A 23458-nucleotide genomic window follows, 5' to 3' on the forward strand; every position below is an offset into this window, starting at 1 on the left:
AAATATTCAGAGCGAAAATATTAGCAATGCAGCAACACTGTCCATATTCATGGTTGTCAGTGTCCTGCAGGAGCCTCAATTATCCAACAAGCAGACTTTTCAAAAAGTGAAATAAACATATTCTCTGTTTCTTTGATTTCTCTCTGGCTCTCTTCTCACATCTGATATTACCAATAAATAAACATGAGGCTCTTCTCCTCCCACATTCATACATGCAGTCCTTATTATTTTATTGTGATATCTTTCTAACGACCAGATTCAAGATCAATATTCATAATCACCAAAATTCCTCAAACGTCCAAAAGTATCGTTCCTACTGATTGTTAAAAAACCCAAAAACACTGGCTGGTTATGAAAGACACAGCGTTCTCAGTGCACCGTCTTGAACCTGAATCTATTTTCATACATGTAGATTGGTTCCTTTCATGTTCGGACACATATCTCCTGCTGTGAGAGTTTCTCATCTCATTCCTCTTTCCCTTCTCGCAATCAAAAAAAGATGTTCACGATAAATAAACATTAGCCACTTACGTTTTCCTACTAAATCAGCAATGTCCTGAAGATCTCCTTCCATTACTGCCTGATAATCCTCATCAATAAATAAATAAAAATCTGTTTATTCCCAGTGATTTTTAGCCCCACAATAGCAGGGTTAGGGTCAAGTGACACAGAGAGTTGAACCTCTATGCCAGAGAGTGTAAGAGCACCTTTATCTGAGGTACACCATCTAATATTCATATTCATGGCGCTCGTTCCTGCTTTGATTTCTTATTTCTTTCTGCTCTGACATCTCCTATGCAGAATAATAAACATAACTCTGCTCTGCTGTTTACATATTCACACATATTCTTGATTCTGATATGGATATTCTTTGGATAATGAGCTATTTACATTTAACTTTTCTCCACCAACTCCTCTCTTCTCTTTGCTCTTCCTTCCACCTCCCCACCCTACCCACTCCACCCCCCTTCTGTCACTCCCATATCATTCTTTCTGAATCTCTTTCGCCTTTACCCACCCCAATCTGCCCCCCACCCCCCCTGTGTGTCTCTCTGGGAGATGAATTGAATATGTAAGCTATTGGATGTGAATGAATAAAGCATCCCATCTCAAACACACATTGGTGACACCTTATTAACCACATGTCAGATGCACATGACAGCTGCAGCGCACACACACACACACACACAAATACACAGATTCCATTCGCGTACACTCAGACACAGCGCGCCCATGCTGGCATAGACAACAATTGAGCTATCTCATCCTCATATAAGCATCTACACACACAGACGGAGTGTTTGCACCCACATTCAAACACAAGAGTAGCACACATAGATCTACATACCCTCCCTCATTAGCCTATATTGTGACTTTCATTTTATGAGTCAGTCACAGTGAAACACAAAGTTGTTCATAACAAAAAAACTACACAAACACACAGAGAGGTCAAGAAAACAGCTAGCCAGGGTACATGGAAGCACGTAGGATGTAACTCAGCATTAAACTTTCATATGATAAGACATCCTCTATATCAGGGCTGGACAATTAATTTTCATAAGGGGCAACATCATGAAGTAAATATTTTGCCCTTAAATGAAGCTTTAGTCCAAAATCACTCGTTATTTACTTCATGCTGCACTGGAGTCACTGTTGACTGTCCAAATTAACATCACTGAATTAAACTTAATTACTTAGCTAATGATAAAATATGCTATTGGCAGCTGTGATTTAAGCTAACAAATTTGATAAATGGCTCAAGCTCCTGTGAATCCTGCTTTTGTTTACTTCTGTCTGACTTTGTTGACACACTGTATTAAAAATGAATACATTGGGAACTTTCATTGTACGTCCAAAAATTCTTCAAAAAAGCTTATATATAAATATACTACTATCAGATTTTTAAAAAAGCAGCAAAGAAGTCGACAGAAAATCTATTAAATAACCTTGAAAATGTTTTTCAAAATCCTCACCTCTGACGATAAGCGCAGCAAAGTTGGACACCCCAGAGCCGCGCTCTGACTGGGTGACACAGCGATACAGATCTTGATCTTGATTAGTGACTTCTTTGAGGTGGAAGGAGGCAGCAAACCGTCTGTGGTTGATGTTTTTGGTCAGAGCCACTGGAATATCTTCTCCATTTCTCCTCTACAGACAAACACACACAGACAGACAGATCAGGTGTTGCAGCGGGTATGAAGGGTTAAATGCCTTGCTCAAGGTCAGCCAGCACTGACCACAGACACATGCGCACACACTCATGTGTGTACACACTCTCATCCCCCTCTGCTTCGCTGACAGCAGGTTTGAAGGTCATGACTACAATAGAACCATAATGAAATCAGCAGCTATTAAACTCTTAATCATGTTAGCTGCTAGATGTATGGCCTGAAGTCAGTCAGTGTGACTGTGACTGCGTGAGTGTGTACTTGTGTGTTTGCGCAGTTGACACTTTATAATTGGACATACAAGTCCTAAGGGTGTCACATTCAGTACACTCTTTGTGTTGTTAATTTCAGTAAATAAAGCTATATACTGCATATTTATATTATTTTACAAGGAACTGCTCGCATTAATCAGCACAAGAATGCAGTGACAGATTTAGCAAGACCTTGCTCATTTTCATTTGTACTTTAATGGATGTTAAAATGCAACTTTATGAAGACAGAGAGTCATATAATGAAGGGAAAGTCTGTCCCAATTACAGAAAACAGGCTCTTAGTTGAGTCCAGTGGTATGAATTTTCTCTTAACTTATCAAGCCTTTCTGGCTTTAAAGTTGACTTTCTTAAATATGTTTTTAACTGTCATATTCTGTAAAAATAAATAAGTAAATAAATGAAATCCATTCAATAATGTTGTATTTGGGTACACTAAAATGAATACCACTGTTAGATGTGACAAAACATGCTGTTTTTGGATCTGGGCTTGAAAGGCTGCGAATATTATTGCAATTTAAATACTGCTAGTTAAATAACCCCATAATCATAATTAATCGTTTAGATCTGGTCTTGCTACAAACGCCTTGTAGAACTTGTTTGTGCAATAAAAGCACACCGCACACGTTTTGCAAATGTTTTCTTGGTTGTACCTGTAGCCAGAGTTTATTGTTCGAGGTGTCTCGTCCCGTGGCGATACACTGAAAAGTGGCATTTTGTCCAGCGTTCACCTCCACATCCCCAAGGCGCAGGAAATGAGGCGATTTATCTGCAGGAAATGAGGTCAAACAAAGAGGCGAATCAGATTAGGTTCACAGCGAGGATATATGTATTTGTGCTTTAAAATGTTTTGATTTGATTCCTCTCTTTAAAATGGAAATGAGGTGACAAAACGGTCACCTTATCACAAACACACAACACATTTCAGGACGATGGGCCACCCTGAGGAATATGTTCATTTTTATCATTATTATGTTTTACTGGACCACAGCACAGTACTGACTTGCCATTGCCAGGTAACAATAATGCCACATTCACTACATGTGACTGACATAGCTTCCAGTTCTTAAATACCATGCTAAGATAATGAAGTAAGCCTTTTTAGACGCTGAAGATGCAGTTCAGCCATGACATCTTTATTCTGGGGATGTGATTGCAATCATAGATAGCAGCTCCTATGGTGAATGAAAACACACACACACGGACACACGCACACACGATCACACACACACAAGCTCACACATGCACGCATGTGAACGTGTGCACACACACACAAACCCGTGTGTCCAGAGCATGCAGCTGTGAGAATGAATGCTTCCACTGTGAAGACTAAGTACTAATTCCTTTTTAAATACTTGCTCCTTCCTATTAAGGGCCCCGCTGCTCTGCCTTTAAAACACCAGGGATCCTTTTTTCCCTCCCATATTTTACAAGATTTCACGTCCAAGTGTAGAAATGTGTTTCAGACTCATATCGACAACTTGTGACAGAGACAGGGACCACAGGGACACCACGACCCCACAAACTCTACAAGGGGGACTGTTCACGACACTTTATTTTTATGACTTATAATCAATAGAATCCATTAAGAAACAGAATTGTCCTGGAAGATTTCAGTGCTTCTGCTAGATAGATAACAAAAACAGCTGTAATAGTTGCCTCTCCAGGAACATGCCTATGGCTTTAGATTAACGGACCACCCTTCTGTTAACAGTTTGTCGTCACAACACTTTTTTTCTAGCCTCTAGTGGTAAGGAAACACTCAAGCAAAGAAGAGAGGAAGACTTGAGACGTACTGAGAATTTAAAATGGATCGCAGCCCTCATCTCTTTCCTGTCAGTACAGAGACAAGAAAGCTACTGTTCACTCTGTGTGTGTGTGTGCACGCATCTGTGTGTGCTTGTGGGTTAAAGAGAAAGAGAGAGAACTGCTGAGTGGTCAGAATCTTCTCTCTCCATGATTGCCCTAATACTGTCTCATTTCCCGCTTCACTCTCTCCTATTCCCCTCTTTCTCTCTGTGTTTCCTCCTCTCTCCTTTTTTTATTTCTCTCATTTTTCTCTACGACTTGCCTTTCTCCTCTTGCCGCATCCCTCCTCTCTTGTGTCACCTTCCCACTTATCTACCCATTCAAGTGCAACAGAAACCATCCCAGGTACAGTCTAATTAGTGGCCAAAGCTATCAGCGTCTATCCAGCGAACTAGGACTAATTGCTGGCATGCTAATGACTCACCGCATGGGTAGCTGAGCACCTGAATGTCGTCTATGGCGATGAAGCCGGCTTTGCTGTCCGAAACCTCAGCTTCAAATATGACCTGAGAGAAGAGAGATAGAGGAGATTTACCTATTGCTCTCCCAATTGCAGTTTAAACAGTTAATATCAACACTGAGATGAAGATATCCTGAAATAAAATCTTTTTAATGTGCTAATTAATAAATTCCCATACAATTAGCATGCACAAATTACTGACAACAGCATTTACAAGTAGCACACAAAATGCTTGAGCTTGATACCTTGAAGAAGTTGAATTTGCAAATGTAACAATTTGTGCACATAAACCGTGTATCAAAAACAGAAAATACAACAACAGGAAAAACAAAGTCAAAGCCTGAGAGAAAAGTAATCTACAAATGCTCTGTTTGCAAATCACAAGCCCCTTATGGTTACGAAATCAACTCTTTAGTACTGTTACCAGATCACAAACTGTTTTGATGCATCCTAAGTGGAAGCTGCAAAGTGAGACTATTGCCATTTCAATTTGTTGTGAATATGAACGATTCAATCTTAAAGCAGGCTGAAAGTCACCGACAGCAGCTGGTGATGTGCTTTAAACTGGATAAATTCAAAACCGCCACACTGAATGCCGCTGGATTTATACATTCTGCCCAACACGGCAGGGAGGATAAATGAGATACTTCCTTATGGATCATAGTAATCTCTTTGGGTACACAAAAATGGCTGCTAAAGAAATTATAGTATATACTGAAATCCAGTGTGGTAAGTTAGAGAGCAAAGGGCTATGACCTATCTGTTTGTTCTTTCCCCTTGCCTATTTTTCCTTTCCTTTCCTCTTTTGTCTTATTTTACCTCATTTGTCTGTTTTCCTTATGTTGTCAGACATCTGTACATGTAACACATGATGAGAACTTCAGCAAAGGATGAAAAAAACTCCAAAATAAATACATGAAATTCAATTTTCTTTTAGCTATGATAATAGTGTTGGCCTTGGGAGTTAAATTCAGTAAACCCATTGTACTGACATCCATGTTCCCCACAGGATAATTCCTAATTTTGTTTTTGTGCTACCAGCAGGTCAAAGATTGATAAATACTTCAAACACACAGAGTCACACATTAGAGGCATGGGAGGCTGCCATTAGCTGCCTTTCTACTGCATGAACAGCTCTCCGATCAGCCATTTAAGCCTTTTTCTTCATAGTGTTGGAGCATCCACAATACTTTAAACATTATGTAATATTTGCAACAATTTTGACTGTGCCAAAGTTATGACTAACCAATCTGTAAGACCAAAATCCTTAGTTCCATTCTGACAAGTTGCTTTTTTTTTTTCTTTTTAAGGAGTTTAATCAACGAGTATGTATGTAATGCACTTTTAGTTTCCCTAGAAAAGCTTAAAAAAAAGATCATTACTTCATGGTATAGGCCACCTTAAAAGTGCTGGATAGTTGAAAACAGCTCGTTCTTAAGGGTAGAACTAAAATGTGATTTGAGTACCATGACCTGGAGAAGGTAGTGAGAGTTTCAGCGTTATGGGAATGGCCTCGGATGAACTGGAAAAACAAACCTGTCGTACTTGTTTTGATTCCCTTGGGGAATGGAAACACACAGTGTTTGTTAATCCACCAGGACTTTACAAAGTATTTAAATGTAAGCTGATAATTGGGCAAAATAGATTATCCATTAGGATATTTCATGTATATATAACTTTAAAATATAATGGGTGACCATTGTGAATCTGATGAAAATAAGAAAACCAATCTGTGGACATTTTTGCCGTGAACTAATTTCTCATGTGTTAGTATGATTGCTTGGAAGAAATAAGCAATCATGGCTGAGTAGGTAAATGACCTGCTTAACACTAAGTAACACTGGCAAGCTAAATTTGTAGATTTTAAGTGGAGTCATAACAGTCAACAGGTGCTTCAACCTCCCTGCACCTCACTAAGGATCTGAATTAGGAAAATCCACCTCATCGTAATCTCTCTCTTCTTCACTGCCTCCTCCTTGTCCATACGTTAGCCTTCCCAAGCCTTTTTCCCCTTTCGCTATTTCTCGCTTGCTGTCTGTTTTCTAACAGTGTTTATTTAGAAAGGAGCACCTAATGAACCTAAGAGAAAGGACAGGAGGAGAAAAGAGGAGGTAGCCATCAAAAAGAGAGGCAGGGGGAGAAAGAGAGCAAGGCAGTGAGCAGTTGTTGTCATTCATCACCTGTAAAAGGAAATCTGCCGTGAACTGTTTACCCACAGCTTATCATCTCCTGCTTGTCACACTCTCCCCCTCTCGGTCTCCCTCCCCTACCAATCTATCTTGTCTCTCTCTCCTATCATCTTTCACTCATAGCTCACTGCGGAGCCCAGCAGAAAGACATCAGCTGACTTTTAATACCTTCATCTCCGTCTATCCGTCGACCAAGCTTTCCTGTCTGCCTGCCTCCTATACACCTGCATGTAGGTGCATGTATAAAAACATATAAACCAATGTTTTATGTTTATGCTTCAAGTCATTGAGGACGAACTCGGGTCACAAGTCTGGGCAATGAATGTTCCCTAAATAAAGTGAATAAAATGAATCCTCTCAAATTATCTTAATACTTTTTCTTCTTACATAGCCTAAAGGAAATCTATTTAATATAGACATAATACTTAAATGAAATGTGTGGCTTAGGGCTGGCTCTTTACCAGCCTGCTATTCAAAAGTGAGATTAAAAAATCTTTAACAACCTTTCTGAATTTGCAGCATATGAGTGGAATCTAACCCACAGTATAGTCTGAGGTTTGGCTGTGGACATTTAGCTGAACAAATTATATGTTGGTTATGAACTTGTTTGAACCTGACAGAGAATGAAAGACTGAGTACACAAGGTCTGCCCATTGGTGTCCAATTAAATTTTAGCATTTAGGAACTTTAAAAGCAAGAAACTTGACATCAAACTTTTAAACATTTTCAAATCTCAGGCCAACTCTTTTGGCAGTGAAGCAAGTCACTGCAGTCAAATCAAAGATTATAATCAATTTTTTGAGCTGGTCTTAAATCTACACTCTGCTAATGTTTGTGTACTCATGAGTGTGGTATTGAAAGGACTTTCATCATGCCCAGGGACATGTGGCTTGGGTGCAAGTCATTTTACCTTCTTGTAAAAGTTAATTGTCTACCATAAGGCCATTTGAATTCATGTTTATATATTGGATTGCAGTCACCTCTGATACATACAGGGGGTCAAACACTCACTATCTGACCAATCCAATCAGTGTAGAGCAGGTTTATTGTTTTCTGAAATGTTAAAGCCTACATCATTACTCCAGAGTATGTCACTCAGATACAGTTTATGCATGCATGGCCATTGAATCAAACATGTTTAAAGCTGCAGGGAAGGAACATTTTCATGTCACCTTATAGCCCAAAGATTAATAAATGTAAATTGTGTTTGGGCACTGTTTCTGTATATATATCATATGAATTAACGCTTAAGGTAATTTAAGTTCCTGTGAGAAAATTAGTCTTAAAATATCTTGTTTTGTCTGACCAAGAGCTCAAAACTCAAGATTTACTGTCACGTTTAAAAAAAGAGAAACAAAAACAAAACACATCACTTAAACCACCAACCTTTGGAATATATTTTTACTCTGATATCAAACTGTCACCAGATATTATTATCTTTATATAAAGTTCTTTCTTCACTGCATTGTGGAGATCTAGAAACGGTTAAGATTGTTAAGTTTTCAGTTGAAATAAAGAGCCAAGAAAGACAAAATGTTTAAGAGGACTACAAGGTCTTCTTAAACTGTGCTATGTGGCTTTGTCTGCATTTCGTACGTGCATCTGTTGTTGCATGCGACAGGTCTTCCCCTGGTGAAACGAGTCTCATTACAGCTGAAGCTAAAGTGCTAACAGAGAAACATGTTCCAACATGATAAAATAGCTTCATACTCTGAAATCCAATAACCTGTTTCCCAGCCTCAAAACCTATATAATCCTTGGCAAACCTGGATGATTATGTTCCAATTAAAACATGTTGACACACGAGTTTCATGCTGGCGATCTCCGCTGAGGGGGACTGGGCTCCAGATGGGCCATTTGGAGGATGTTCTTACACTTTGCTTTATAGTAATATTACACAGTCCTCTGGCTGTGTGTGTTAACATGATCAGTGTGTGTATGGAGCTACAACGCTCAGCCTGTAACGTACACACATGTCTGAACACCACCCAACGACCGCGCACAGATCAAGTTGACTGACATAAATTAAGAAAAAGGAAGAGACAAATATGCACATAAGATCAGTATAATGCAACCTACAACAATATTCCTGCAATAGATTTTCCTATGTGAATCTCATGTTCAGGGTCAGGTCAGACAGCTGCTCATTAAAAACACATAAACAAGACCATAGGGCAATGACAACAATGTCAGTGTCCAGCATGGCGACACACCCCTATGCGTGCAAACACGTGTACACATAAACACACGCCCGGCTGGTCTTTCTAAGTGTCTTTCTAGCCTAATCGCCACCTCCTGAGCCTCAGTCAACACAAATAAATCAGCTGCCTGCCTCACAGCACGTGTATGTGTTTGCCTTTATTTGTGTGTGTCTGTGTGACATCTGCGTTTTCACATCAGTTCAAAAGAAAGTAAAGAAATATACATGATAGTGGGATGTTCTAACTGTGTAGTTGCTGTTTGTTATTTTACCGATTTACCTGATATTCATTAGGCCAGAAGGTGGAAACGGCAAGTTCGGCTCTCAGCCACTCTTTACCTGGACAACAACATCAGAGTCAAAATAAGCAATTATAATGCATAAACGCTGAATTGAATCAGATTAAGCACTGCTGTGAGCTAGTCTTTACCAGTGTAGGACGTCACATTCCATATAGGGTTAGCCAAGGGACCCTTGTTCACCTAGAAATCAAACAGAACCACAATCAGTCACAAAATAGTTTACACAAAAATGAATCTATAAACATGCAGCGCACTGCAATTCATGATTTATCCACAGAGGCCCCTTTTACATTCCAGTCAGGCATCTTTTTCTTGGTTTATTACAACTCACCTGGCTCTAGCCAGGAAATTCCAAAGAAACTACAATCTAATCTTAATGTGTTTTCTAAGAACATTCACACACAGAAAAAAGAAAAGAATAGGATCGAAAGACAGAGGTGTTATGGAAATAACTGTGGAATAGACTGTCAAAGCACCAGATATGTGAATGTACTTCTCCATATTATTTAAATAAAAATAAATAACATAATGTTATTTTGAAATAAACGTGAGACTGCATGTGTGTTGCTTTAAAAATCATGTTTAATTGTGAAATGAAAGTGTCGGTTAAAGCAAGGCAATCAGCAGCCTCTATTGCACGTTAGCTGCAATAATTGTGGGGATGTTTCATAAAACCAAAACCAAGAATTTCCAATAAATCCCGTATTCTTTTGCTTTGTTTTCTTCTGTCCTGTTTTGTTTTAAATGGAGAGGCTTTGGTCACCATCTGCTTTTGTGACAAACAAACTCCTTTAATTAATTTAGAATAATGCAATCCAGCTTGGGCTCTATAATATCTAGCCTCAGAGAATGTACACTGCTGTATAGTGGCTGGCGGAGGTGTACATTTGGTCTTGATTCAGCTGGTTTGTTTGCTAGTTAGAAAAATCCAAATAAATATAACCCACAGTTAACTGAGGTCTACTATGTTTTTCTGTTTTCTGGCACATATTAACTCTACATAACTGGGCATAAACATGGCCAAAGTTACAAATAATGAAGTCACCATATATGCAGGTAATCCATGTGAGCTAACAGCTCTGTCCTTGAATTGCTTTAAACTAGCAGTTTTGCTAGCACGTTATTTTTTACTCTTATATCTGGATGATGTCAGAGAGGACTTACAACATCAACGGGCTCTCTCAGGCACACAGCTGACACATCTGCCGTTAAAACTTTTCGATTATGAGGGCCAGTAATGCTCAGTTAGTTTCAGATCCCAGCTAAAACAACGGGCTACGCCAAGACCCAGTATAAGATAAAAAAGGATTATTTTAAACTGTGAATCATGCAAAGTCACACTAGCTCAGAAATAATAAGAGGTAGTTGGGAATGAGCATCATAGGGTCCCTTTAAGACAATTAACTACTACATATCCAATCTACTCTACTAGATCGGATCTCAGTACCTTCACCAGGACGTTGAGCGTGCCAGGGCTGGAGCCATCAGGGCTACTGAGGAGATAGTTGAAGTCGATACAGTGAGTATCATTCTCCTTCATGACTGGCAGCTGAAACCTGGCTTTTTCTCCAACATCATACTGCGAGACGTCAACATACATGTAGGAACCTGTGTGAAAGGACAGAAACAAAGGACTTTAACCACAGTTGGAAAGCAAACAATGCAGCAATTTTAAATCTGACCGGATCAAGAGCAATGAATTGCTCATGTTGTTTGCAGCTGCTTATGCTTGTGCCAACACATACCTTCAAAAATTCAGTGCTTGAACAGACTAGCAAGGATGCCCTCTGAGGGGCTAGTTAGTGTGTAGACAGTGAAACTATGACTGCATTTGCCAAAGAGTGGGCTGTATGTACCTACATGAGCATCCGACCGCTTCTGTACAAGGTTATAACAGTCTAAAGTATTTAGAAACTTTAAAATAATATTTTGCACTGTTTTTTGTTTGTTCTAATAATACTCCCCTGTAAAAGTTACCTTCTACTCAGCAGTCCTTTTAGAAATAACAGAGAAACTGCAGCAGTACGTGCAGCTGAACAAGTCTATAAAAGTGACTTGGCACAAGGTTGGAAACAAATACTAATAATTGGAAGATGTGCAACAACTGGACTGAGGCATAAAGAGGAAACTAAATGTCTGCAGCTTCTTGAGAAGAAACCAGAGCAATACCTGGAAAAAGAATGGATAAACAATGCACCACTTTTTAATATACATAAGTGATTAAACAGTGCTTGTATGGCAGGAAACAGACTGCTGTATCCCCATTTGAAGAACTGGAACCTCCAAATTGTCACAATAGATTTCGCACTCTGATTTCATGATTAGTGGTTGATTTTACTTCCTAGCAGTTCTCTGGGCGATGCTTCTCTGTTTTTACTTCTGTTGTTTACATTATTCTGGCCCCTTCAACACCGAATTCACACACAAATCAGTTACTTTTGTTATGCTAACACAATGGCACACTGGAGAAATGTTTCATTCTCTACAATATCAGCAAGCCAAGAATAAATATACTTCAGGTACTTTGCTAGCCTACTGAGTACTATACCATGACAGCATGATACACCATTATAGCTGACTGAAGGGAATAATCTGGCTGTACCGACAGGACAGACAAACTGTCCTTCCAGATGTTCTAGTAATCAGCTCAGACCTGAACCAGATGTTGATGCAATGAAATATGATAAAATGTGATCCTGCTCTGCATGATGTTTAATCTCACAATCTCACATTAGCTCATCACAAATTCAGAGAAACGATCCCATGATAACGATTAAGTCTAATTCCTTGAAACGTATATTGTTATATTTGTTTTGAATATGCAATTCTTATTAATCACCTATGAAGACAAATGTATATTATCATAGACTGGATATCTTTGGGTTTGAAATTCTTGGCTATTGAAATTAATTCATTTGCAGATGTAATCCTAAATAGAATAGAATCGGACAGTATAGAATGAAATACAATTAAATAAAGTCAAATTGGATAAAACCCTACATTCTATAAAATGCCCCTGGTTAATTGTATTTGCATATTAGACTATACATAATATGTACTATACAATGGTTTCTAGACAATAGCGCTTATCACTTATTGTTTAGCTAATCTACTGTGAGAAAACACATCTCTCTGCAGAATGGAGCAGAACATAACAGGCTTTGAATGGATGCACACAAACATGTGGAGGCACGGACATGTGTGCGCACATGCACACACACACATGCACATCAGCTTCTCAGTAACCCAGTTATTGTTTTGGCTGTTCTTTTCTTTTTATCCCTGCGCTTTTTTCTGCCATGCAGGTATTAGAATAATCTCACTTCTTGGTTCTGAATGTCACAAACAAAACCCAAAATGACTCCAGCCAAACAGGACTACAGCCAATCAGACTGGAAACAAAACAAGGCCGGCACTGATTTTCTCTCTATCTAAATCTGCTGCAAAATGAACATATAATGGACATCACTCCCCCCTTTTTTTTTTTCATTTTTGCCACTGATGCTAAGATGGTGACATGAAAAAAAGAGCCTTTAAGATGGCTGCCAAGATGATGTGCCAGCTAAAAATACTCCTATCAGTCAGAGACCCAGATATGTCACAACACAAACAACGTTGCAAAATATAACCTTTAGCACTTCAGCTAATCAAAGCGCTGCCTGCTACAAAAATATAACAGGAAAAGGATTTAGTATAGGTTGAAAACAGCTGAGTAATATGTGACAACATTGCCTGTTTACTGAAATAATTCCAACATATATTCTAGAAATCACATTAATATCAGTCTATTACACCAGAACAATGACAAGACCTAACGTGGCACAAAAGCTGCATTTGTAAACATGAGTAATAATGAAAGACTCACTGCACACAAAACTGAATCTACACCGCTACACCCATGCTAAGCAAGCACCTTATGATGCCAAGAACATCTGACACTTGAGGTTTGCCAGTTTCTAAAATGGCTGATTCTTTTGAATGGCTGAAGTCTAAAATGGCCGGTAATAGAGTAATGACACAAGATCATTAAAGATGAGACTAAAAATACCGCTGTGATAGCCTTGAGCCCCAGATATGTCGCAACAAGAACAACAGTAGCAGGGCAGACTGGGGACAGTATTCTCCAGCAAAACAATAACAGCTAGCTGCTGGAATAACAGCTAATGGGGTATTTTCATTTTTAGCATTTTAAGGCGCCAATCAAGATGCGTGAGATGTCAAATACCATTCCACAGTAACACATGCTCTTCATTCATAGGAAGGAAGATCGCTGCACAGACTACAGATTATGTAGCCTGGAGTCAAACATGGAGTTCATTTCATTTTTTCTTTTCACTTCAAGACACTGCTTGCATCTCCAGAGGCCATGCTCAGTGTTCTATACATATAAGAAACACCTTATGCATTGCCTTATAATTCTGAAATTTAATTAGCACTTCTATCTTAATTTGTTGCTTTAAAAATGTCCCCATATTGTTATAATTTTTAATTAAACTGCATACTGCTTTTGTGAAGGTTAACACTCACGTCTTGTAGGAACTGTGTCATAAAGGTTGGATTTATTGGTAATTTTAAGTATTTTATAATGGTGTTGCTGCCTTCTTCATTATTGGATCATTATTAAAACATTTAGTGCACATGAGACCAGCTTTGGTGCATTTTAAATGCCTCCCCTCCTTATTAGATAGCACACACTGATAAACATGAGAGACATGGAGAGAATGGCATGCCAAATAGGTTTTGAGTGGTACTGGCTGACAACATTATGAGTCAAGAGTATCTGCTTTAGTCCACTGAGCCACAGGGCCCCTGCCCATGAATGTTCAACTGGCACAATGCACATTGCCAGAGTAGCTTGTAGACCCTGCCATGGTGACTAGTGCCAACACTGACCCCCAGAGACATTACATAGAAGAGTTTTATCTCTTATTACAAACACTGCCAAACTGTCCCTGCAATGTCAGTACTGCCATAAGCACAAATGGTGATTAGCAACTGGCACAAATCATTGTGGGTTATAAGGAACAAAAGTATCATTTTTGTCACTGCTATAACTCTAAAAGGATTCTGTGTAACTCCCCTAGTAGATGACTCCTTTTATTCTGCCCTTACCTTTGACAAAATAAACCCCCTGATGTACTAATCAGCGAAAAAAGTCACTCCCAAAGGTCTTTGGGAACTCTTAACAACTCCCCAAACAATGGGATTGGTATTCCTTTGTTTTCAGGGGTCAGAACCCAAAAGAGGTTAATGCCACTCCTCTTAAATCAAGCCATGCCCTCAGGGAGATTGTAGTTAGCCAGACCAGAGTATTAAATTACTGGTGGCTAGGATAGCTTGAGAAAACTATTCTAATAATAGACATTACTAAAGTTTCCCTGGGCATGGCACTTAAGCAACCAACTCAACCCCTCACCCATTTCCCTTAACTCCTTCCAAATAGAAACCTAGCCAAGTGCTGCATCTGTAATTCCCTCTTGCAACCTCGTTTTCCATCCACTGCACCACTGTTCCACACCCCGCTGGCATTATTAACACATCAAATGTCAGTTCATGCTCCCATACCTTTAGGCAAGGCTCTGAACCTCCCCTTTAGCAACCAACATCTCCAAACCATTAACCTGCTCTGCCATCCCCATGCCCCAGCTCGTTCCACTAGATTCAACAGCCATTAATGCTATGTTAATTGCAGCCATTACCTCTGCACTCTTAGGCAAGGTATTTAACCTCTTCAGGCTGCCAACGCTGCCCTCTCAGCACAGTGACACCACTTGGTATTAATAATGCTAAATGCTAGACTTTGGCTTTGTACCACTGGGCACCACACTCTTGTGTCAGTGCTTAATTATATGCAAGACCACACATGCACGACACACAGCAACAGAGTGGGTCTTTGTGTGTGAAAATTGTAAAAAGTCGGCTTTTAAATGAACCTTTCTCTAAATGTCAGCGAGCCTGGGTTGTCATGAAGATAAGTCTGAGAGATAAATAACAGCACTGCATTGTCATGGAAACAAAATCATAATCTTCCACAACAGAGGAAGAGGAGAGGTCAGAGGAAAGAAGTGGTAAGAGAAGAGGGTGAAAGGAATGAAGGTAACGTGAGATCAAAAAGAAAACGAAAGGAAAGGAGAAACAATGTTGAGAGACAAACTATGTTTGTGGTGCTACACTGCAACACAGTTTCCTTAATGTGGTTAACTTCATACTTCCATTTGACATTCTTACTCTGTGGTTTTAATTTTGTAAAGCTAGTTACCATTTCAACATTGCATAGCTGGTTACTGTTATAACATTTTGGTTTTAACATTGTAAAGCAGGCAACCTTCCCTGTTCCCTGCCGTTGATTAATGACCTCATATTCTGTTAATTAGACCCTCAGCCCTGAGGCAGAAAGATTTAATTTCCCCTTCATCATCATCATGAAGAAAAAAAACAACTGATTAGAGAGGAGAGGAGAGGAGAGGAGAGGAGAGGAGAGGAGAGGAGAGGAGAGGAAAAAGTACCAAGAACTTGTACAGTGATATATACATATTCCATTAAAGTAAAAGTCCGTCAATCAGCTCCTACTTCAGCCAGAGTACAAAACTAGTATTATCAGCAAAATAAACTTAAAGCATCAAAATGAAAGTATGTGATCTGCAGAACACTGATGCATCAATATGTAAGAAGCATTTTGCTGCGGCAGCTGCCCGAGGTAGAGCTAGTTTTATACTGCATACACTTCGGTCATTTAGTCCAGTGATTCCCAGCCTAGGGGCTGACCCCCTCCAAAAGGGAGCAAACTACATCTGCAGGCTCATGGAATGATTAATTGAGAGGGGAAAAAGCTGCTCTGCAAAATTATTTTTGCTTTTTTGAAATATTGGGTAATTTTGCATCAGAATTAGGGTTGTATAGTTGTTTAAATGAAACCACCTGGGAAAATTAGACAAAAAAATGGAGCTGCTAACAACTCACTGAAACATTTTTTAGGGGAAAGCAACCAAAAAAACAACAACCAAAAGTTGCAAACCGCTGTTCATAGTTCAGCGTATACACGATGTGATTATCAGAAGTTGACTGTTTGGGATATAGCAGAGCAGTAATAATTCTGCATAATAAATGTGCTACAGTAATAAGAAGAAATTACATCTAAAAAATGGTGAAACTCGAAAAAGAGCTCAAGCACTTCAAACTGCATTGAACAATAAGCTGCTTTCCACACTCTGAGGTGATGAAGTAGGAGATGACAAACATGAGGGGAAAGGAATTTGAGCTTCACCTTGTGGCAGGTGTGGTGAGACATATGGCAATTCCTGGGTGTTGATGTGCGTCCAGTCAAAGTCATCGTAAGGATCTTGTTGGTAGTCACACTGAGAGAAGCCCTCATCAAATGTGCAACTTCCTGCAGAAAAGAGAAACAACAAAATTTAGTTAAATTTACAAAAAGGCAAAGATGAAGTTTGTTGCCTTGACTGAGCAAGCGAACACATTTTTTAAACTTGACTTAGAGTCATGTTTCAAACCTTTCTTTTGTGCTTTTTTATATGTGTGTGGTTGTCTCAGCTCATTAAAAAACCACCAAAGTCTGAGCTCCGACACTCATCACTCAGGGCCACTTCGGATCACCTCTGACTCAGCCAGCAGAGCCTTCAGCTGATCATCTGAGCCCATCACCACAGCCTTGGGACAACCATGTGTGAGCTGACCGCCTCTGGCTCCGCCTAAACAGGAAGTTGCTCTAACACAGATAGACATCACTTGTCCCTGACAGCTAACTGAACCAATCAACTTAAAATGATATGCAGCTTGTTCTGGCTATATTGCTGATAGGAACAGCATTCAGGCTACTACTTGCTATCTGATTCATTGGCCTAGCAGTTATGCGCAGCTTGTGTTAATAAAATGGCCAGAAGAGACGTGGCTAAGAAAAGCCAAAATGCCATCTGATTCAAGTCTCTGGTAGTTAGTGGTCACAGAGACGTGTCCTTTGTGCCCTTTTTTTTTATTTCCCACTGTTGAGATGGATAAAGTCTACTATGAAAAATTAAATCACAATATATTCATTACAGTTAGACATCTATATTGACATTAACTTATGATGAAACGAAACTGTTTGTAATTAAAATGTTAGTAGGCGCTCGGAAACAAATACTGTAGTATTTAAAATTATCTTAAATATCATTTATAAAAAGTAGCCACTGTTTGCCTTGATTATCACTTGACAATGACTTTGTTTTGGCAAGATTTTAACCTTATTTTAAAACCTCAATTTCATGAAGTACAATAGCATATTTATATTCAAATCACTATACTACAAAATAAATACACAAAGGAAGAAGGAATGAGTGAGCAAGCCACCATGAAGCACTATCAGCAACCAGGACTGCCAGCTACATAAATCTCCTAGCCTTCAGTTAGCGGTACAGCTTTGCTACCTGTGTCCTAGAGCAAACTGTGGTGGCTGTGATGGAGAGCAGAACGACAGGCCCTCAGATACCCCACTGATCTGAGCTCCCGCTACAGAGGCATACCAAGAGGTGACAGCCGCCGCCGGAGGAGAAACAAGTTAACATCAAACTAAGCGACTGTCTTCAACTGCTGGCTGCACGGCTGGCTGTGACTCACAGCCTTGGCGAGGCACTGGATCACATTCCTCTCGGCATCATTCTTTAAACCAACCTCTCTTCGTACAGTTCAGTTCACTCCCATTCAGTTCAATTAAGTCTTTGTCACGGCAAGTCACCTCCGGTCACTGTGCAAAAACATGCAGGGACATGTGCACACAACGCACAGCACAATAAAAAAATCTTTTTTTTAATCTATTCTAGACTACTATACATTAAATTAGATATAGAAACTCTTTGTTGTCGTGCACAGCATTTGTGTGTTTGTTTGTGTAAAACTCCTGTCTTCCACAGTGTGCGAGTCAGTTTGCATCTTGCTGTCAGGTAACTTCTCTGCATGTGTTAAAAATGTGTTTTTACGTGCATGGAAGTATCCCACATCTACAAACCTGCATACATTCACACCGAACACTGAACAAATAAAGAACTAAACACCCAGTGCCATACATCACACATAACAACTCACACAAATAGAATGGAGAAGAAGAAAATGTTGATCTGTAAAGTGAAGTGTAAGCGTGTTTGCTGTCACTGACTGCATCCATACAGTGTAGTCTGGAAAATAACTCCCTGTTTTATCAAAATTGTGTAACAAAAATCAGAAACACAGCTTCTTTCACGCAGTTTCTTTGTGTAGTTATTACTCTATACTATGTATCTCAGTAAATCTTTTGACTGGAAACTACAATGAATAAATGAAATCTGCGTAATAGCTTGCTTTGTCAGTTTTCTATATATCGTACACTGCTGGGTTGTGACACTGCAGATGCACTTAGCCTTGGTTTACCTGCTACAGCGTTTGTTTAGCCCTTCTTTTATTCACTGACACTACAGAGAACGTACAATAGCAGCTTTATTTAGGTTCTTCTGTGGAATTTCTACCTTTGAGTACAGAAGCATTTGATTTAAACAAGCTGTGTTTTAAATGTGTTTCATGAGCTTTTAATTGTGTACACATAAATGCCCAGCATTCCACTCGGCTCTGATACAAGCCGTGGTACAAGAGGTATTTTACCTTGGCTTAGCAGTGAAGAAAAAATGTCCTAGTTTTAAATTCAGCTTTACAGGCCATATTAAATCAACATTTTTAGTTGGAGAGCACTTCTCTGTCCTTGTTTGCGCACCTCTGAAAGATATTCACTCACTCACACGCACACGAGATGGTAACATACTAAACAAAATGTCTGTTTTTGTGTGTACGTGCTGAAAAGGGGCCTGCAAAAACTAAATATGTGCGAAAGTGTCTGCACATACACAAACCTCACGCTAACCCGCCCACGTTCTCAGTTAACACTTCTCCCTTTCCTAAATGTCCTGCCAACCTAAACCAACACACACATCAGCAGCCACATGCATCTGACAGCAAATCCTTGTTGCCAATAATGAGATGAGCAGACTTTGAACTACTCTTTTGCCTCAGCTGAAAAACTCAGCAGCAAAGTGATGAGCCATGTTTTGCTCAAATGTTGTATGGACTTGAGCCAATCTGTTTTTTATACTTTAACTTAATGTCAAATGTCAAGAATTACTGACTTCTATTTTGTGTTTGGTGTGCTCTGCTAGTGGTAAATGCTGAAATTAAACATGCAGTAATTGATTTCTTGGGTAATAAGGGCAGCATAGCATCAACTTTTAAATTGATGTGGTAACTTGTTAGTGAACAGATGCCTGTTTACCCTTCAGTAGATAGTTAGCAACATCATCATTTATTCCGAGTCGACTTCTGACCCCCTGATGAATGTAAATTTGATATTCACTCTTCTTTTTAGTTCTGACTTTGGTTAGCATTTCCCTCTGGGAAATCTCTGGCTTCTTAGCTGCTAAAAGTATTTTCAGCTAGCCGCTACTTCTGCTTGTCTGCCTTTTGTTGCTGAGCAGTTTGTGAATGTTGGGTGTTTACGGCATCTTCAGAGGAAACAGCTGAGTCTTGTGACCAAAAACAAAGCAATGAGTTCACTCAGAGTTAAAACAAAACAGCTGAGCTGCTGACTGGAAAACCAAAACAAGCTGAAAGACAGAAGATGAGGGGAGCAGAAATATATGGATCGCTGGCTTTGTCACAAATAATGACCAGCTTTCACGTTCTCATCATTAATGCTCGGTCCCCAAATATTTTCCTCCTTTTTTGTACATCATATTGTTTCCTCTTCTATTTGAGTCTATGGCAGCTCTTAGAACTGTATCATAAAACAACTGAAAGGCACTGTTGCCATCTTGGATTGTGAAATCGAGGATTGGTGAGTCTTCTCTGACCTGGAACACCACACATGCCAAATTTAAAGAAGCTATGACCTCAATTTCTGACATTTTGGATCCTCAACTATAATGAATTATATGAAATACTTCATATTAAATATTGAAATATTAATTATTTCTCACAGGTAATTATTTTTTCCAGTCTTTGCCTCTGATTAAGCATGAAAAAAAATTAATCCCAAGCTTAAGACATGCCACCTTCCATAATTCTCAGTTTTCTTTTCAAGCTTCTCTAAAAGCTTTTCCCCAACCTTTATCAGGACTGCAAAAATAATCTTCAGGAAGGGCCTGACAAAAAATTAATAGATTGATTTTGTACTTTTCAAAACCCTTTGCTTTTTCACACACTGCAGTGTTGTCAATATATATATATATAAGTTGAACAAAGGGGGCCCTGTAATAACTGTGATTAGTGTTTTACGTGTTGACATGATCTGATCACGTTGACCTGGCAGCTGTAAAACAGCTTACAATGAATATAATTGTTATGATTAGAAATACTGTGTGTGCTTCTATCTTACTACTACGCTCTGTATGTGTTTGCTCGATAAAACTGTGTAACTATTTTGACAATTTTCAAAGTACATGTATATGCATGAGTTTGTGTCCAGATGGGTCATTATTGCCACCCTCTCCTCCATTCACAAGGACAGAGAGAGCAAGAGAACCCAACTGCATGCTAATCACTTTCTAATCAGCTTCTGTGATTGGCTGCCTCGCTAATGAAATAATGGCGACTCATTTGCATAATAAAATAATTAGAAGGACTTGATAAAGGCTCAAGGGCAGAGAGAGAAACAAAACCACACACACTTACACACAGAGATACACAGAGGCAGGGGGAAACGGGACAGCCGCAGTATTCTCTAAAAGACCGTTGAATGGCATCAGACAACATCTGCCACCGTCACTCAAAATCATTTTGTGGTGATTTGCATTGACCTCCACCTCTATAAGGTGAATCAGACAAAAGTCCTTTGACCAAAACTGTTTGAAAACACGTGTGCAGGCAGACCCCAGGGGGTCCCTAGAAAGGAAGAGGCCCATTTCTCAATTACTAGTTAAGATCGAGATTATTAGCTGGCATTGGCAAAAACGTGAAACAATAGACAGTTTGATTAGCTTTTGCTCTAATTTGATCTACCCGATCTGCAGAATAGGCTGTATTAAATCATATCTAACAGCTAAAGTCTGCTCAGATAAAAGTCTCAGGGACATGTTTAAATCAAATGAAGGTCTGAGATGTTTTTTTTTAAATATGTTCTCAAGATAATTCAGGAAATCTTGTTATGACAAAAGAAACCAAGAGAGGAATGATTATCAAATCAGTCAATACGAGTGTCCTTGTAACAAATTTATCCTCAGCTGACAAAGTTTCTCCGAAAAATGTGAGAATTTAACAGTGCAGGGTGGCCTTGGTTTTATTTAATAGTATCAATTCAATAAACAACTAGAAGGTTGTTGTTATCAGTTGTTATAAAAGGCTGCATGATACAAAAACTAGCTATGCGGTCTGAAATGTCTAACTAAATGTTTGCAAATTTTCAATGCCACTGAACATTGGGCTATGTTGCAATTTCTAGGGAGTTTCTAAAACTTAGCAGTGTTCATTTTGTAAAGAAATGAGGACTTAACCACAAATAAAGACAAAACAACAGTACAATAAATGCCATTGTTCATGTACAGATATAAAGTTTAAGGTCTGTCACATCACATAGTATCATATCAGGATCTACATAAGGTTGGTTTTACGTGCAGAGTTCTGCATGCAAGGCATGCACTTTGTTTCTATCTTCTTACCTGTTTTATATTTCAGCGGATCAGAGGGCCATAACATCGCTACAGATCAGGTGGCCCTCTGATCACAAGCTGAAATAAAGCAACATAAATCTGCTCAGGAATGTATAGGACATAGAAGTTCAAGTGGTATCTTGGCTCTCACTAAGACAAACAATATACATTCTTTCTCCAATGTACATGCAACAGAAGTCTTGATTCTCCCTCTCACTACTAAGTCTGTCTAGTATTTATCAGAAGAGCTCTGTTTCTGTCTGCAGGCATAGATATTATCACCAGAGAGGAGATAATACAACATGAGTGAAAGAGGGTGAAACAGAGGGAAAGGGTATAAAGATATGAAGAGAAGTTGAAGAGACAAGCTCAAAAAGAAACAGAGAAATTAATTTGGGGGAAATCACACCAGCCCTATTCAGAAGAGAAGAGAAGAGAAGAGAAGAGAAGAGAAGAGAAGAGAAGAGAAGAGAAGAGAACTGTCTATTCAACAAATGGAAATTATTATTTTCAAGGACAATAATTACATTTACATCATTAAAAACCAATTCCAACCACCAGTAATCCTGTTTCCCACCAAATCATCACAATTTTGGCTTAGTCCAGTTAATAATTACATTAGCTCACCCGATGTGGCTTTGTGGCACATTTCATACCAATGAATCACTACAGTGCTTTCAGTTTTTAGCTCTAATGTGCCAGAGAAGCTGAAGTAAAAGGAGGAATTAATGCAAAAGGCAGCATACAATGAGAAATACAATGACTACACACTATCCATCTATGTTGTAGTGTTATGCAAAAAACCCTTTATAACATGTTTTTGGTATTCCACTATGATAAATTATATTCCTGTTTGTTGCTTTTAATCTGTGTGCACTGTGCAGCCCTGATGCTTACCACCTCAAGGACACTAATAAAGTTGTACCTTATCATTTACTTTCTCTGTGTCTTCTCTACTTTTTTTGTTCTCTCGCTGCCTCTTGTTCTCTCTCACCCTCTCTGAGAATAGGTGAAATTAGCCTGAAATGATACAAGGTGACATCAGAGAGACTGACACACACACACCACACACACACACACACACTGGCTCGTCACGGTTCAGTGGCCCTTGCAGCGCAGCGCGACGCCATCAAAGCCGAGACCCATATACACACACCTCGACTGTTAAACATACACAGTGGCACGCGCAATCGCTCACGCAAACGCGCACGACTTGTGTAGCAACACACAGGCATGTGCACACCGTCACACACAGCCCGACACTCATGCATGCACAAACTCAGAGCAGTAGTTTAATTGGAAGTGCTGAAGGCTGAAGAATTTCTCCTTCATCTCACAATGCTGTAATTGAATCTGAGACGTGTGTGTGAGTGCGTGTGCGTGTGTGTGTGTGTAGGTGTGTGCG

General features: G+C 39.3%; 1 protein-coding gene across 17 annotated transcripts in view; it reads right to left on the minus strand.

The window, feature by feature from the left end:
- ptprk (protein tyrosine phosphatase receptor type K) overlaps positions 1 to 23458 on the minus strand; it is a 105895-nt gene that overhangs the window by 46025 nt on the left and 36412 nt on the right. For all 17 annotated transcript variants that reach the window (XM_063496426.1, XM_063496439.1, XM_063496438.1 and 14 more), the window contains 7 exons: positions 16662 to 16784; positions 10845 to 11005; positions 9526 to 9577; positions 9376 to 9434; positions 4671 to 4752; positions 3091 to 3206; positions 1974 to 2148 (listed from right to left, as the gene is read on the minus strand). In XM_063496426.1, coding sequence (XP_063352496.1) covers positions 1974 to 2148; positions 3091 to 3206; positions 4671 to 4752; positions 9376 to 9434; positions 9526 to 9577; positions 10845 to 11005; positions 16662 to 16784 — 768 coding nt within the window. The remainder of the gene's footprint in view (positions 1 to 1973; positions 2149 to 3090; positions 3207 to 4670; positions 4753 to 9375; positions 9435 to 9525; positions 9578 to 10844; positions 11006 to 16661; positions 16785 to 23458) is intronic.

The sequence above is a fragment of the Pelmatolapia mariae genome, linkage group LG15 (assembly GCF_036321145.2).
Source record: "Pelmatolapia mariae isolate MD_Pm_ZW linkage group LG15, Pm_UMD_F_2, whole genome shotgun sequence".
NCBI lineage: Eukaryota > Metazoa > Chordata > Actinopteri > Cichliformes > Cichlidae > Pelmatolapia > Pelmatolapia mariae.